We start from the raw sequence: 15,874 nt of genomic DNA, 5'->3' as shown, positions 1-15,874 counted from the left end.
TCCGTGATCCATTGTGAGTTGCTCTTTGTATAGCGTTTAAGGTAGGGGTCTTGTTTCATATTTCTATATGCAGAGATATAGTTTTCCCAGCACCATTTGTTGATGAGACTGTCCTTTCATCAGGGAGTGATTTTAGCTCGTTTGTCAAATGTTAGTTGGTTGTAGATGTGCGGATTAATTTCCAGGATTTCTAGTCTGTTCCATTGGTCAATGTGTCTGTTCTTGTGGTACCAATCTGTTTTGATTATAACTGCCTGGTAATGTGTCTTTTTTTTTTTTTTTTAACAGGCAGAGTTAGACAGTGAGAGAGAGAGACAGAGAGAGAGTTATAGATAGTGAGAGAGAGACAGAGAGAAAGGTCTTCCTTCCATTGGTTCACTCCCCTAATGGCCACCACGGCCGGCGCTGTGCTGATCTGAAGCCAGAAGCCGGGTGCTTCTTCCCAGTCTCCCATGCGGGTGCAGGGACCCAAGCACTTGGGCCATCCTCCACTGCCCTCCCGGGCCACAGCAGAGAGCTGGACTGGAAGAGGAGCAACCAGGACAGAATCCGGCGCCCCAACCGGGACAAGAACCCTGGGTGTTGGCGCCACAGGCAGAAGATTAGCCAAGTGGGCCACGGCGCCGACCTCCTTAATGTTTTATAATTTTCTTTGTAGAGATCTTTCCCATCCTTGGTTAAATTTATCCCAAGGTATTTAAATTTTTTTGTAGCTATTATGGATGGTACTGACCTTACAAGTTCTTTCTCAGCCACGGCATTGTTTGTGTATACAAAGGCTACTGATTTTTGAGTGTTGATTTTATATCCTGCAACTTTGCCAAACTTTCTATGCGTTCCAATAATCTCAGTGGAATCTCTTGGTTCCCCTTTCTGTAGGTTCATATCATCTGCAAACAGGGATAATTGAACTTCCTCCTTTCGCATTTGTATCCCTTTGATATCTTTTTCTTGTCTAATGGCTCTGACTAAAATTTCCAGAACTATATTGAACAGTGATGGTGAAAGTGGGCATCTTTGCCTGGTTCCAGGGCTCAGTGGAAATGCTTCCAGTTTTTCCCCATGCAATTTGATGCTAGCTGTCTTAACATCAAACACCTAATCTTTCTTCCCAAATATTTTCTCTTAGAGCTTCCCTATTTTAGTCATAGCAACTTCATCTTTAATTTGCCCAGACCTAAAACCTTAGAATCAGCCTTGGCTCTTTACTCCATCTCTAGTCTATCAGGAGTTCTTTCAGATTCACCTTCAAATTATAGCTGGTAATAGCCTTACAGTGGCCTATACCTTTCTAACAGTATCTTGTTTCCCCCTTTGCACTCTGTTCCAGCCACACTGGCCTTGCTATTGATTGGCTGTTGGTCCTGGTGTTTCTTTAGGCCTTTCACTAGCTACTTCCTCTTCCTGGGATGACCCTTCTGCATGTTTTCATTTGATGATCGCCAGTACTTCTAACAAAACTTGGCTTCAGATGTTAGTTTCTCTGCAAGGCTTATTCTGGCCGCCCTATCAGTCATGTACAGGTAACCCAGCCAAGCACCCTTAGGTTACCTTTCTGGTGTTTCTTCTTTCATTAGGACTTTTCAGTAAACTATTTAAGTTACTTTGTTTTTCTCTTGTTTGTCTCCTCTTCCTACTAGAATTTAAGATCCACAAGGAACTAAGGTCTTTATTTTCACTGCTACAGTCCAAGAACCTGAAAATTTGCCTGGGCATATAGTATTATTGAATAAATGAATGTCTCTTCAGAGAGCATATAAAGGAAACTCAGTAAATGAGACTCGGTTTGGGGGGAGGGAGGGTGGATATTCTTTACTTTGTTCTGGTAAGTGATTTTTAAAAATATGGTGGTAGAATATATTAACAGAGTTTACTATTTAACCATTTTTAAATGTACAGTTCGGTGACGTTAAGTACATTCACATTGTTGTGCAGTTATCACCATCATCCCTTTCCAGAACTAAAATTCTGTACCCATTAAACAATAATTTCTCCTCTTCCCTCTCACCAAACCCCAGCAACCATCATTCGGTTTTCTGTCTCTATAATTCTGACTACTTCAGTTACTTTGTGTAGGTGTAGTCAAAAGTGTTTGTCCTTATATGACTCACTTATTTCACTTAGCAAGATGTCCTCAGGGTACATCTGTGTTGTAGCATGTGTCAGGATTCCTGCCTTTTAAAAATTGAATATTATTAACATATGTCTATATCACATTTTGTTTATCTTCATCTGTTAATATATACTTACTTGGGTTGCTTCCATGTTTTTATGAATAATGATGTTATGAACATGAGTATACAAATAATCTGATTCCTTGCTTTCATTACTTTTGGGTAGAATTCCAGAAAAAATACTGGATCATATGGTAATTCTATTTCTGACTCTTTGAGAAACTACCATACTATTTTCCACATTTTACATTACTACCAACAGTGCACTAGCATTCCAATTTCTCTACATGCTTGGCAACCCTTACATTTGGGGATTTTAACATCTTTAAAAAAGATTTTTATTTTATGTCTTTGAAAGGCAGAATTAGAGAGAGGGAGAGACAGAGACAGAGAGAGATCTTCCATTTACTAATTCACTCTCCAAATGGCTTCAATGGCCAGGTGGAAGCCAGGAGCCCAACTGCTGCCTTTGCAGTTACATTACTAGGGAACTAGATCAGAAGTGGAGCATGGGGGATGGCATTGTGGTGTAGCCAGTAAAGCCACCACTGTGGTGCCAGCATCCCATATAGGCACCAGCATTGCGGTATAATTGGTTAAGCCACCACCTGCAATACCATCATCCCAAATGGGAGCCTTCTTCAATGCCATCATCTCAAATGCATGCTGGTTCAAGTCCTGGACACTCCACTTCCAATCCCGTTCCCTGCTGACAGTCTGGGGAAGCCGGGGAGGATGGCCCAAATGCTTGGACCCCTACCACCCGAGTGGGAGACCCAAATGAGCCATTTCTCCTGGCTTTTGCCTGGCTCAGCCGTAGCCATTGCAGCCATTTGGGGAGTGAAGCAGCAGATGGAAGATCTGTGTGCGTGTGTGTCTCATTCTTTTTCTCTGTAACTCTGACTTTCAAAAAAATAAATAAATCTTTTAAAAAAAAAAGTGGATCATGGGGTGCCAGCAGTGGCTTAACACTGGACCCTGAGCATCCTTTCATATGCATATTGTCCATTTGCATATCCTGTGCAGAGAATTTCTATTTAAGTTCTTTGTCCATTTTTAAATTGAGTTGTTTGTGTTTTTGTTAGGTTTTAGGAGTTATTTATATACTCTGGATAATAACTTCTTAAATAGATATTTTGCAAATATTTTCCCCCATTTCATAAATTAACCCTTTTCTGTTGATACTGTCTGTTGGCACACAGAAGCATTTTAATTTTTTTGCTTGTTTGTTTTTAAAGATTTTATTTATTTGACAGGCAGAATTACAGACAGTGAGAGAAAGAGAGACAGAGAGAAAGTTATTCCTTTCATTGGTTCACTCCCCAAGTGGCCGCAAGTGTCATGATGCATTTCCCTCTATCTTTGTAAAAATTTTATAGTTTTAGCTCTTGTATTAAGATCGTTAATCCATTTTGTGTTAATTTTCATATATAGTATAAGAGAACTTTGCATGTGGTTATCTAGTTTTCCCAGCACCATTTGTTTAAAAGACTATCATTTGCTCATGTGTGTCTTTGGCAACTTTGTTGAAAAGTATTCGATCATGTATGTGACAGTTTGTTTCTAGGCTGTTTTGTTCCATTGATCTATATTTATATTCTCATAAAATTCCATTTTCTATAAACTTTTTGAAGTTGTCAGTATTCCATTCCAAACAAAACATTCCTTGTTTTGATTACTATAGCAATAAATAAGTTTTTTTTTTTAAAGGATTTATTTATTTACTTGAGAGGCATAGTTACAGAGAAGTCTTCCATCTGCTGGTTCACTCCAAAAATGGCCACGATGACCGGAGCTGGGCCAAGACAAAGCCAGCATCCAGGAGCTTCTTTGAGTCTCTCACATGGGTGGAGGGACCCAGGCACTTGGGCTACCTTCTACTGCATTCCCAGGCCATAGCAGAGAGCTGGATCAGGAGTAGCCGGTACTTAAACCTGTGCCCACATGGGATGCCGGCACCACAGGTGGAAGTTTAGCCTACTATGCCACAGTGCCAGCCTCTTTTTTTTGTCTTTTTTTTAAGATTTTTTTTAATTTTAAAGGTAGAGTTATAGAGACAGAGAGAAAGAGAGAGCGAGCTTCCATCTGCCGGTTCACTCCCAAATGGCAACTGCCAGAGCTGGACCAGGCCAAAACCAGAAACTTCATTGGGTCTCCCATGTGAATGTCAGGGTCCCAAGTACATGGGCCATCTTTCACTGCCTTCCCCTTAGCAGGGGGCTGGATTGGAAGTGGAGCAGCTGGGACAGTAACTGGTACCTGCATGGGATTTCGTTGCCACAGGTGGCAGGTTAACCCACTGCGCCACAGCTCCAGCCCCACAAACACTCTTTTCTGTGACACCTGTCTCCTGATCTGTTGGCCTTTCTATCCCTCTGATTTTCTATTAAGACTCTAAACTTTTTAAAAATTATTTATTTATTTGAAAGGCAAGGTGACAGAGAAGAGAGAGAGATCTTCTATCTACTGGTTCACTGTACAAATGACTGCAACCACCAGGTCTGGGCCAGACTTAAGCCAGGAGTCTGGAACTCCATTTGGGTCTCCCACATGCGTAGCAAGGATCCAAGCATTTGGTCATCTTCTACTACTTTCCCAGGCACAGTAACAGGAAGCTGGATCAGAAGCAGAAGAGCTGGGACTTGAACTGGCCCTCTGATATGGAATGCTGCCTTTGTCACAAATAGCAACTTAACCTGTTGTGCCAAAACGCTGGCCTATTGTATTAAATTACAGTCTCTGGGGCCATTCACTGCCTGCAGTGCTGGCATCCTACATGGGCACTGGTTCAGGTCCCGGCTGTGCCACTTCCTATTTAGCTCTCTGCTATGGCCTGAAAAAGCAGTAGAAGATGGTTCAAGCCCTTGGACTTCTGCACCCACATGGGAAACCTAGAAGAAGCTCCTGGCTTTGGATTGGCACAGCTCCGGCTGTTGCGGCCAATTGGGAAGTGAATCATCAGATGGAAGACCTCTCTCTCTCTCTCTCTGCACCTATCCTTCTTTCTCTCTGTAACTCTGACTTTCAAATAAATAAATAAATATTTTTTAAAAATTACCCTCAGTCTCTACCTGCTGATTCATTATCCGCTTTACTGCTAGAATTGTGTTTCTCAATGTTGATAGTATTACCACAAATCTAGTCACTAGCCCTGGGACATAGACAGATCTATAGATAATGTGTTTTTTCTTAATATGTCACAGAAAAGTATCTGAAAGTAATGTTGTCCACTCTATGAAATGTGAAGCAACACTCAACATTCCTCTGAATAGCCTGTTGTCTGTTAATAGTATCACCATCTATTCAATTACTCAAGCAGAAACCTGGAGTTGTCCTAGGTTGCGTCCCTACTCCCCCCAAGCTTCTGGACATTGCAGAAGGTTGCTAGTTGATTGCTGGAGCTATGCAGACATGATATGTGTCAAATTTGCTACATTGTCATAAGCTTAATTGAGTGGAACAGTCTAAAGAAGAGTAGTTAATGTTTAAAACACAGGTGCTAGACTCCAACTGTCTGAACATGGGAAATCTCTTTTCAAATAAAAGACTATTAAAGAAGTATGCTAAAATATTGGTAAAGGTTATTTATAATAATGAAATTATAATATTTAGCTTTTGTATATTTTTCCAAAACACATATGAAGGGGCAATAATGAGGTCTTTTGACTTAAAGCCTGATTCTGTGGGTTATGGTTGCTGAGTACATGAAGAGAAAGAAAGCTAAGCAGGATTTCTTTCCAGATATACCAGGGGCTCCCCCAAGTAGGGGTCCCTCATGTGATCTCAGCAAGTTCACGGTTTCTAGGCAAGTCCTTCCAGTTTCTGGGCAGGCACATCTGCTTCATTTTAACCGTGATCAGTATCTGAGAAGGTTCTTGCCGATGTCTTAATTGCCAAATTTTGGCAGAAATGCTTTGTCATTTATCTGGTTATGCTAGCATTTGGTCCAGTGCTAAATTGGTCATTTATGAGGTATAGACTCTAGTAAAGAGCCTGGCACTGTGGCGCTGTGGGTGAAAACCCCCGCCTGCAGTGCTGGTATCCCATATGGGCACTGGTTCACCGACTTCTGATCCAGCTCCCTGCTGATGTGCCTGCGAAGGCAGCAGAGGATGACCCAAGAGCTTGGGCCCCTGCACCCACGCGAGAGACCCTGGCTCTTGGCATTGGCCTGGCCTACCCTGTCATTGCAGCCATTTGGGGAGTGAAACAGTGGATGGAAGACCTCTCTGTCTGTCTCTACCTCTCTCTATAACTGCCTTTCAAATAAATAAAATAAATCTTTTAAAAAAAGACAAGGAAAAATTCTAGTATGTTATGTTCATAATATAGAAATGTCATGGCTTTTACTAATTTCTTCCACATTATGTACATCACAACATTTCAGTCAAATCTGACCTAATTCAGTATCATTGCCACACATGTTATGGCTTCTCGTAAAGGCAGTGGGCAGAGAAAAGGCATGAAGCAGATTTTTCATCCTTCCAGAGAAATCAGCCCAGCTCCTTCTCCCTGTTACTCTTCTTACAATTAGGAGAGCACCTGCATCCTGCTCAGCCTGAACCTCAATAGCTGCGTTACCGGGAGTAACAGGAAAAAGAAAGGACATCCTGAAATAGAACCAGTGAGCTGTGGTCCTCAGCAAATATGTGTTAATGAGAAACAACTTTAATAGATAAAATGATAGGGTTGCCTGTAACTCTGGACTTCTCAACATTCTCTTTGGGATCAGAGTTCTCTAAATTTTTCTTTGAATGTACCTGCCCACTTCCCCATCACTGGCTTGGTGACAAAGCAAACAAAAGCAATACATCTTCCTTGCCTGTCTTCCGGGTTGTTTTTTTTTTTTTTTTAAATGAATAATCTTTTTCATTTTTAAAAAAGATTTATTTATTTATTTATTTATTTGAAAGTCAGAGTTAACACAGAGAGAGAAGTCTTCCATCTGCTGGTTCACTCCCCAATCAGCCACAATGGCTGGAGCTGCATCAATCCGAAGCCAGAAGCCAGGAGCTTCCTCTGGGTCTCCCATGTGGGTGCAGGGGCCCAAGGACTTGGGCCATTGTCTACTGCTTTCTTAGGCCATAGCAGAGAGCTGGATCAGAAGTAAAGCAGCCGGGACTCGAACTGATGCCCATATGGGATGCCGGCACTGCAGGCTGCGGCTTTACCCACTACACCACAGTGCTGGCCCCCTCGTCTTCTGTTTATATCCTTGGTATACTCCCTTCTAGAGATACAGGCACACTTTATACATTTAAATGGGTGGGTGAACAGACACAATTTTTGTTCTAGGAATGGTTTGGGGCCAGTGCTGTGGCATAGCAGGTAAAGCTGCCTCCTGCAGTGCCGGCATCCCATATGGGTGCCTGTTCGTGATTCCTGGCTGCTCTGCTTCCAATCCAGCTGCCTGCCATGACCTGGGAAAACAGTAGAGGATGGCCCAAATCCTTGGGCCCCTGCACCTGTGTGGGAGACCAGGAAAAAGCTCCTGATTCCTGGCTTCAGATCCCCCCAGCTCCGGCTATTGTGGCCATTTGGGAGTGAACCAGTAGGCGGAAGATTCTCTCTCTCTCTTGCTCCATGTTTCAAATAAATAAATAAATCTTTTAAAAAATTGGCTTGATTCAAAGATGAGTTAAGAAGAACAAGGAGAATTTTATGCCTGTCTTGACTTCTCTTTTGCAGTTCTTTCTCTTTCTTTGTTTCCTTCAGCTTTTTTTATTACAGCAACTCATATAAACATTCTTTGGTGTCATTGGTTGGCTTCATGTCTGAAGAGGTGATGCCTGTGTCACAGTAGAGCCATCCATTCCAGCTGAAAATGTTAGTCTACCTGGAGAGAACACTGTGAGGGAAGAGAAAACTGCTTATGCCTGTAGAGTTTTGGTTAAGTAATGCTTTTGTAGTTAGTGTCCCTTCTGTCTGGTAGACCATTTGCTGTCCACTGCCTCAATCTATTTGGCAAAGAACATTTCTTACTCAAAAGACCTTCCTGAAAAGTTCAGATATAATGGCTGCTTACTATTTATTTGAAAGGCAGAATTACAGAGAGACAGAGCAGAAAGAGAGAGATCTTCCATCTGCTGGTTCACTCCCCATATGGCTGCAACAGCCAAGGCTGATCCAGGTCAGAGCCAGGAGCTTCTTGTGGATCTCCCATGTAGGTGCAGGAGCCCAAGTACTTGGGCCATCATCTGCTGCTTCCCCAAGTTCATTAGAGCAGGGAGCTGGATCAGAAGTGGAGCAGCCGGGACTTGAACCAATGCTCATATGGGATGCCTGCATTGCAGAAAGCGGCTTTACCTGCTACACCACAGTGCCAGCCTCTGCTAGTTTTCCTGATTTTCCCAATTAGTGACTTCCAACTACAGCTTTTTCATGCCTCTCTAATAACATGTAAAAGACTCTTATTATTGTTTATTTATATATGTCTCATTAGACTGAGCTTTTCAAAGGAGGAACTAGGGACTGGCATGTGGTGTGCTGGATTAAGCCTTCCCCTGCAATGCCAGCATCCCATATGAATGCTGGTTTGAGTTTGGCTGCCCCACTTCTGATCCAGCTCCCTGCTAATGTAGCAGAAGATGGTCCAAATGCTTGGGCCACTGCCACCCACATGGGAGACCTGAATGGAGTTCCAAGCTCCTGACTTGAGCCTGGCCCAGCCTCAGCCATTGCAGCCACTTGGGAAGTGAAACAGCAGATGGAAGATCCCTCCCTCTCTTTCTTGCTATCTCTCTGTCCCTGTCTCCTCTTCTGTCTCTGTAACGCTGCCTTTCAAATAAACAAATATTTTTTAAAAAAACTAGAAACTATATCTTATTGTCTTAGACCTAATGTATAGCTCAAAGATGTTCATTGACCATTCATTCATCATTGGATAGGCCTTATTCCTGTTTTCAAGAAACTTGCGGTCTAAAAAGAGTGATTATCAATCATGGATAACCACAGAACAAATTAGAATGTAACTATTGCTACAGAGAAAGAAGGAGTCACTTCTTGCTGGGAGAATTGGCAACAACTTAGGTTACCTCCGGTTTTGTGGGTGAGGTAGCATTTGAAATGGGCCATGGAGGATGTGTGTGAATTGTGGACTTAATGGTATCTTTTTTTTTTTAACTTTTTATTGTTTAATTTGCGAGAGAGAACTTCTATCTGCCAGTGTCCCACTCCACCTCCCCACCCCAGCCACCAAGCCAAATACCCACAAAGACCAGGGCTGAGCCAGGCCAAAGTCAGGAATCAGGAACTCAATCTAGGTCTTCCATGTGGGTTGCAGAGATTCTTCTACTTGAGCCATTATCTGCTGCCTCCCAGGGTGAATGCCAGCAGGAAACCAGAATTGGGAACAGAGCTGGGATTCAAACCTAGGCACTTGCTATGAGCTGTGGGCATCCCAACCTACAGCTTTAACTATTAGGTCAAACACCTGTTGCCCTCCCCCCATCTTTTTTTTTTTTTTTAATTTCCTGATATATTTATTAAAAGCAATTTAAATTCATAAGAGCTGTATTATTGGATATGTGTACCAGAGCCTTATACACTTTACTTAGAGTTAGTTCACCTGTTTTTGATCCCGAATCAAATCAGGAATACATCTTGGATTAAATCAAAAATTAGATCAGGGCTGGCATTTTACTCAGAAGCTAGCACACTGCTTCGGACACCTGCATCCCATATTGGAATGCCTGATTCAAGTCCTAATCCTCCTGTTCCTGATCCAGCTTCCTGCTAATGTGTACCTTTGGAGATAACAGATAATGGCTTGAGTGCTTAGGTTCCTGCCAGCCATGTGGGAGACCTGGATTGAGTTCCAGGTTCTGAGTTTGGCCTGGCCCTGCCCTGTATATTGCCAGCATTTGGGGTGGTAGAGAAGCAGATGAAAGACCTTTCCCTCTTTCTTTCCCCTTCAAATAAAGTGAAAATTAGTTAATTTTTATGACAGAATCAGTTGATTCATACAAAGGAATATCTCTGTTATCAGTGTGCACTCTGTAATATTTTTCATCTGTCTGAATGTTACCTACCAAAAGAGAACAGATTCGATCTCTATCCTATTACATTGGTTTTCTTTATTTTAGCCACAGACCCCTTTGCCTCTGTTTTTGGAAATGAATCATTTGGAGATGGATTTGCTGACTTCAGCACATTGTCAAAGGTAATGGGCAGTGATTAATAAGAATGGGAAAATATACTGTGCTTCTTGTAAAGGAGCAGTCCTCCTTTCAATACTATAACCTTCTCATAGACATTACCACTTGATTTCAGTAAGTCACAACAAATGTTTATTTCAAAATGAAATGACAGATAATATATAGCCAAAGTTGACATACTTCTATACACAGACTATGGTAATGTTATAAGTAATTATTTTCTATTCACAAGTTTGCTCAAAAACTTCATATTTAAAGTCTTTTTGTCTTTTCATACATGTTTGTTCCCATTGAACTACATTTCCCCCCCATTGACTGTTGAGGTGTACTACTGTACATTCTTTGCATTCATCCCATCCTCTCTGTATTGGTTACTTCATTTCATGTTCTGAGATTGTTAGGGTCAAAATTAAGATAATCAATACACAAAGACCAGCACTAAACATCTACTACTTCTAGTGTAGCTCTGGTATTAATTCAGGTCAAGAGAAAAGGATTAGATTGTGTGTAAAATTGTCTCTATCATTAGTTCTTAACTGGGGGTTATTTTGCCTCCCTGGAATCTTTTACAGTATCTAAAGACATTTTTGGTTTTCACAGCTGGGTGAGGAATGCTAATTACATCAAGTGGACAGAGACCAAGGATGCTATGAAATGTCCCACAATGCACTGTCCAGTCCCCAAAAATGTGGAATTATGTCCAACCCAAATTGTCAGTAGTGCCATTGTAGAGAAACATAGGAACATAGGAAATAGATTTAAAACATAGGAACATAGAAAATAGATTTAAAATCGTAAAGTCTGGTTTGTTACAGAGAAGTAAATCTTTCATTACTCTCTGTATTTGGAAGGCAGCCTTCAGACTCACCTTAAGATTTACTATCCGGCCGGCGCCGCGGCTCACTAGGCTAATCCTCCGCCTTGCGGCGCTGGCACACCGGGTTCTAGTCCCGGTCGGGGCACCGGATTCTGTCCCGGTTGCCCCTCTTCCAGGCCAGCTCTCTGCTGTGGCCAGGGAGTGCAGTGGAGGATGGCCAAAGTGCTTGGGCCCTGCACCCCATGGGAGACCAAGAAAAGCACCTGGCTCCTGCCATCGGATCGGCGCAGTGCGCCGGCCGCAGCGCGCTACCGCGGCGGCTATTGGAGGGTGAACCAACGGCAAAAGGAAGACCTTTCTCTGTCTCTCTCTCTCACTGTCCACTCTGCCTGTCAAAAAAAAAAAAAAAAAAAAAGAGAAAAAAAAAAGATTTACTATCCTACTGGATCAATTTGTTTAAAAAGTTAGCTTTCAAGTTGTCTTTATATTTTGTGTAGATATCATTTTCTTTTTATTAATATGAAATCTTTCCTATATTTAAGTGCATCAATTAGTATAGTATAGAATCAGTATTTTTTTCCCTTTGATTATCATTTGGATCAGCTGTTCCATGTGAAGACCGTCCCTTCAAAACAGGCTTCAGGTCGTTTTGTTATGAATATTTCCTGAAGCTTGACAAACCTGTCATCCAAAGTTGGCATTTTTGGGTTTGACCCATTGCTCTTAATAAATAATGTTGTTAGAATTCACTACTGTTATAGAACAGTTTTCTAAAAAAAGTGTCCCAAGACTAATGTTGTAGTACAGGGGGTTAAGTTGTGGCTTGTGGCACCTGCATCCCATATAAAAGTGCCAATTGAAGTCCCAGCTTCTCCAGTTCTTTTTTTTTTTTTTTTTTAAGAGAGATTTATTTATTTGTTTGAAAGTCAGAGTTACAGAGAGGCAGAGGCATAGAGAGGCAGAGGGATTGAGAGAGAGAGGTCTTCCATCCGATGGTTCACTCCCATGCCTGAAATGGCTAGAGCTGTGCCGATCCAAAGCCATGAGTCAAGAGCTTCTTCTGGGTCTCCTATGTGGGTGCAGGGGCCCAAAGACTTGGGCCATCTTCTACTGCTTTACCAGGCTGTAGTAGAGAACTGGATTGAAAGTGAAGCAGCCGGGACTCGAACCAGCACCCATATAGGATATCGGCCCTGTAGGTGGTGGCTTTACCTGCTGTGCCACAGTGCTGGCCCTGCTTCTTCAATTCTAATTCAGCTTCCTGCAAATGTGCCTGGGAAGGCAGCAGAGGATAGTCCAAGTGCGTGGTCCCTGCAACCTATGTGGGAGACCAGGTTGGAGGTCCCCGTTTCTGGCTCAGCCAGGACCAGACCTAGCTGTTATTGCTTTTTTGGGGAGTGAACCAGCAGATGGAAGAGCTCTCTCTGTCTCTCCCTTTCTCTCTGTCACTCTGCCTTTCAAACAGAAATCTTTTGAAAAAAATTTGGCCCTGGGGCTGGTGTTATGGCATAAGGGGTTAAGCCACCACCTGCAGTGTTGGCATCCCATGTGAGTCGAGGCTGCTCTGCTTCTGATCCAGCTCCCCACTAATGCACCTGGGAAAGCAGCAGAAGATGGCTCAAATGCTTGGGGCTTCTGCCATGCATGTGGGAGACTCAGATGAAGCTCCTGGTTCCTGACTTCAGTCTGGCCCAGTCCTGGATGTTGCAGCCATTTAGGGAGTGAACTAGTGAATGGAGGATCGCTTTTTCACTCCCTCTCTAACTCTGCTTTTCATATAAAGTAGGGGTGGGCCAGCGCCACGGCTCAATAGGCTAATCCTCCACCTACAGCGCTGGCACCCCAGGTTCTAGTCCTGGTCGGGGCACCGGATTCTGTCCCGGTTGCTCCTCTTCCATTCCAGCTCTCTGTTGTAGCCCGGGAGTGCAGTGGAGGATGGCCCAAGTCCTTGGGCCCTGCACCTGCATGGGAGACCAGGAGGAAGTACCTGGCTCCTGACTTTGGATCAGTGCAGTGCACCGGCCACAAAGTGCCGGCCATTACGGCAACTTGCGGGGTGAACCAATGGAAAAAGGAAGACTTCTCTCTCTCTCTCTCTCTCTCTCTCTCTCTCTCTCTCTCTCTCACTCTCACTGTCACTCTCACTGTCTAACTCTGCCTGTTCAAAAATAAAAAATAAATAAATAAATAAAATAAAATAAGGTAGAGGCTGGCGCTGTGGTGCAGCAGGTTAATGCCCTGGCCTGAAGCACAGCATCCCATATGGGCGCCGGTTCGAGACCTGGCTGCTCCGTTTCCAATCCAGCTCTCTGCTATGGCCTGGGAAAGCAGTGGAGGATCGCCCAGGTCCTTGGGCCCCTGCACCCACGTGGGATACCCGGAAGAAGCTCCTGGCTTCGGATTGGCACAGCTCCAGCTGTTGCGGCCAATTGGGGAGTGAACCATTGGATGGAAGACCTGTCTCTCTCTCTGCCTCTCTTCTCTCTGTGTAACTCTTTCAAATAAATAAATCTTTAAAAAAAAAAAAAAAAAAGTACTGTCAAAAAAAAAAAGTAAATCTTAAAACAATGGTCCTGAAATTATCAGTTTTCAGAATTTAAATAAATAAAGCTCCAGGGGCTGGCGTGGTGGCTCACTTGGTTAATCCTCCACCTGTGGCATCAGCATCCCATATGGGCACCGGGTTCTAGTCCCGGTTGCTCCTCTTCCAGTCCAACTCTCTGCTGTGGCCCGGAAATGCAGTGGAGGATGGCCCAAGTGCTTGGGCCCCTGCACCCGCATAGGAGACCAGGAGGAAGCACCTTGCTCCTGGCTTCGGATTGGCGCAGCGCCAGCCATAGCGGCCATTTGGGGAGTGACCCAACGGAAGGAAGACCTTTCTCTCTGTCTCTCTCTGTCTAACTCTGTCAAAATAAAATAATAATAATAATAATAAATAAACTCCATAATGCTCAAGTCAGTGCTACATAATCATGTAAATTAGTTGGGTATAGAGTGTGTGTGTGTGTGTGTGTGACTCTATGTATGAACTTTTCTTTTAAACAAAGGTCAACAATGAAGATCCTTTTAGTTCAGCCACATCAAACCCCGTCAGCAATGTGGTCACTACAAAAAATGTGTTTGAAGAAACATCAGTCAAAAATGAAGATGTACCTCCAGCACTGCCACCAAAGATCGGGACTCCAACAAGACCCTGCCCACCACCACCTGGTATGAGAGTCGGTACATTCCCTAAGTCAGTCAGATGCCCCTTCTCTTTCTGGAAAGTATTATGTGGGCCTTACTTTTGTACTGATATAAAAGGCCTTTAAGTAAGTCAGTGCACACAGAATCCTGCCTCTGTCATCTGTTCTCACCACAACACAGAATTACAGCCATGTGCCTGAGAGACCAGCATTTGTAACTGCTATGAACTGCATTTCTGGCAAGAGGCTTTTTTTATTTTTCTTAATCAGAGGCTTAAATGAAAAAAGAGACTTGTGGTTGTAGTATCTTGCTTTTTGAAAGCTCATTATCATTTAAACAGCAATTTCCTGTTCTTTAGTATAGGAAGGAAGATTAATTTGAAGTTCCTTTTTTCCTGTAAAACATAGTCTTTCTTAAATCCTTTAATATGAGAATATATGGCCATTTGATATCCAGAATTCAGCAATATAGTGATTTAAATCAGTGTTGCTTTTCTTGGAGGAAAATGTGACTTTACCTCATTTAGAAACCTGTAGTTTATAATATCGGTTCGGTATCCCTATCTGAAAATCTGAAATCCAAAATGCCCCCAAATCTGAAACTGAGTGCTAGCATGACACTACAGGGAAGAACTCTACCCCTGACCTCATGTGATAAAACACAGTGAAGATACAAGCATGGGGCAGGCAATGTAACACAGCAAGTTATGTTGCCATTTAGGACACCCCCTTCCCATTCTCCATGCTTCTAATCCAGCATCCTGCTGATGTGCCTGGGAGGCAGCAGATGATAGCTCAAGTACTTGGGTTCCTGCCACTTGTGTGGGAGACCCAGATGGAGTTACTGGCTTCTGCTGAGTCCAACCCTAGCTGTCGAGGTGTTTAAGGAGTAAACCAGTATATGGAAGATAATCGTTTTCGCCCCCTCTCTCCATTACTTTGCTTTTCAAATTAATAAATAAAACATTTTAAAAAGTATATTAAAAATATGTAAAATTACCATTAAGTAATGTGTTACAAGGTATGTATAAAACATAAATTTTCTGTTTAGCCATGGGTCCTATCCCAAAATATCTCATTATGTATGTGCAAATATTATAAAGTCCAATATCTGAAACACTTCTGATGCCAGGCATTCCCGGTGATACCCAACTCATAGTGATTTTTTTGGTTTAATCCAGAAACAGATTCATAATAGTGGGGTTTTTTCTTGATGTCTTTATGTGTGTGTTTAACACTATACAAAGGAGAGGATTTTTTGTTTTGTTCATAAAAAAGTGACTAGAAGGCAATCCCCAAAGTGGTTGTAGTGCTGTTATGTGAAAAGACATTTGATACACATTGCTTTTTGAACATACCTTGGTAAATTTTTAGTATCAGTAGTTAAGAATTATTATTCTTGCCAAGATAACCTCCCTGAGATATTTCTTGGGCAGATTATTTTATTCTTTATTATAAAGAATTGCATATACAGTTACTGATACTCGATTATCTGTTGAAAAATAAATAAAAGGAAAATAACCTACATCATCTATTACAAGA

General features: G+C 42.5%; 1 protein-coding gene across 2 annotated transcripts in view; it reads left to right on the top strand.

Moving 5' to 3' along the window:
• Positions 1–15,874, top strand: part of EPS15 (epidermal growth factor receptor pathway substrate 15) — a 172,563-nt gene that overhangs the window by 150,699 nt on the left and 5,990 nt on the right. For both annotated transcript variants that reach the window (XM_062191306.1, XM_062191305.1), the window contains exons 22-23: positions 10,259–10,335; positions 14,195–14,357. In XM_062191306.1, the coding sequence (XP_062047290.1) occupies positions 10,259–10,335; positions 14,195–14,357 (240 nt within the window). The remainder of the gene's footprint in view (positions 1–10,258; positions 10,336–14,194; positions 14,358–15,874) is intronic.

The sequence above is a fragment of the Lepus europaeus genome, chromosome 5 (assembly GCF_033115175.1).
Source record: "Lepus europaeus isolate LE1 chromosome 5, mLepTim1.pri, whole genome shotgun sequence".
Lineage (NCBI taxonomy): Eukaryota > Metazoa > Chordata > Mammalia > Lagomorpha > Leporidae > Lepus > Lepus europaeus.
Note: the sequence above shows the minus strand (reverse complement) of the source record. Positions and strands in the feature narration are given on the sequence as shown.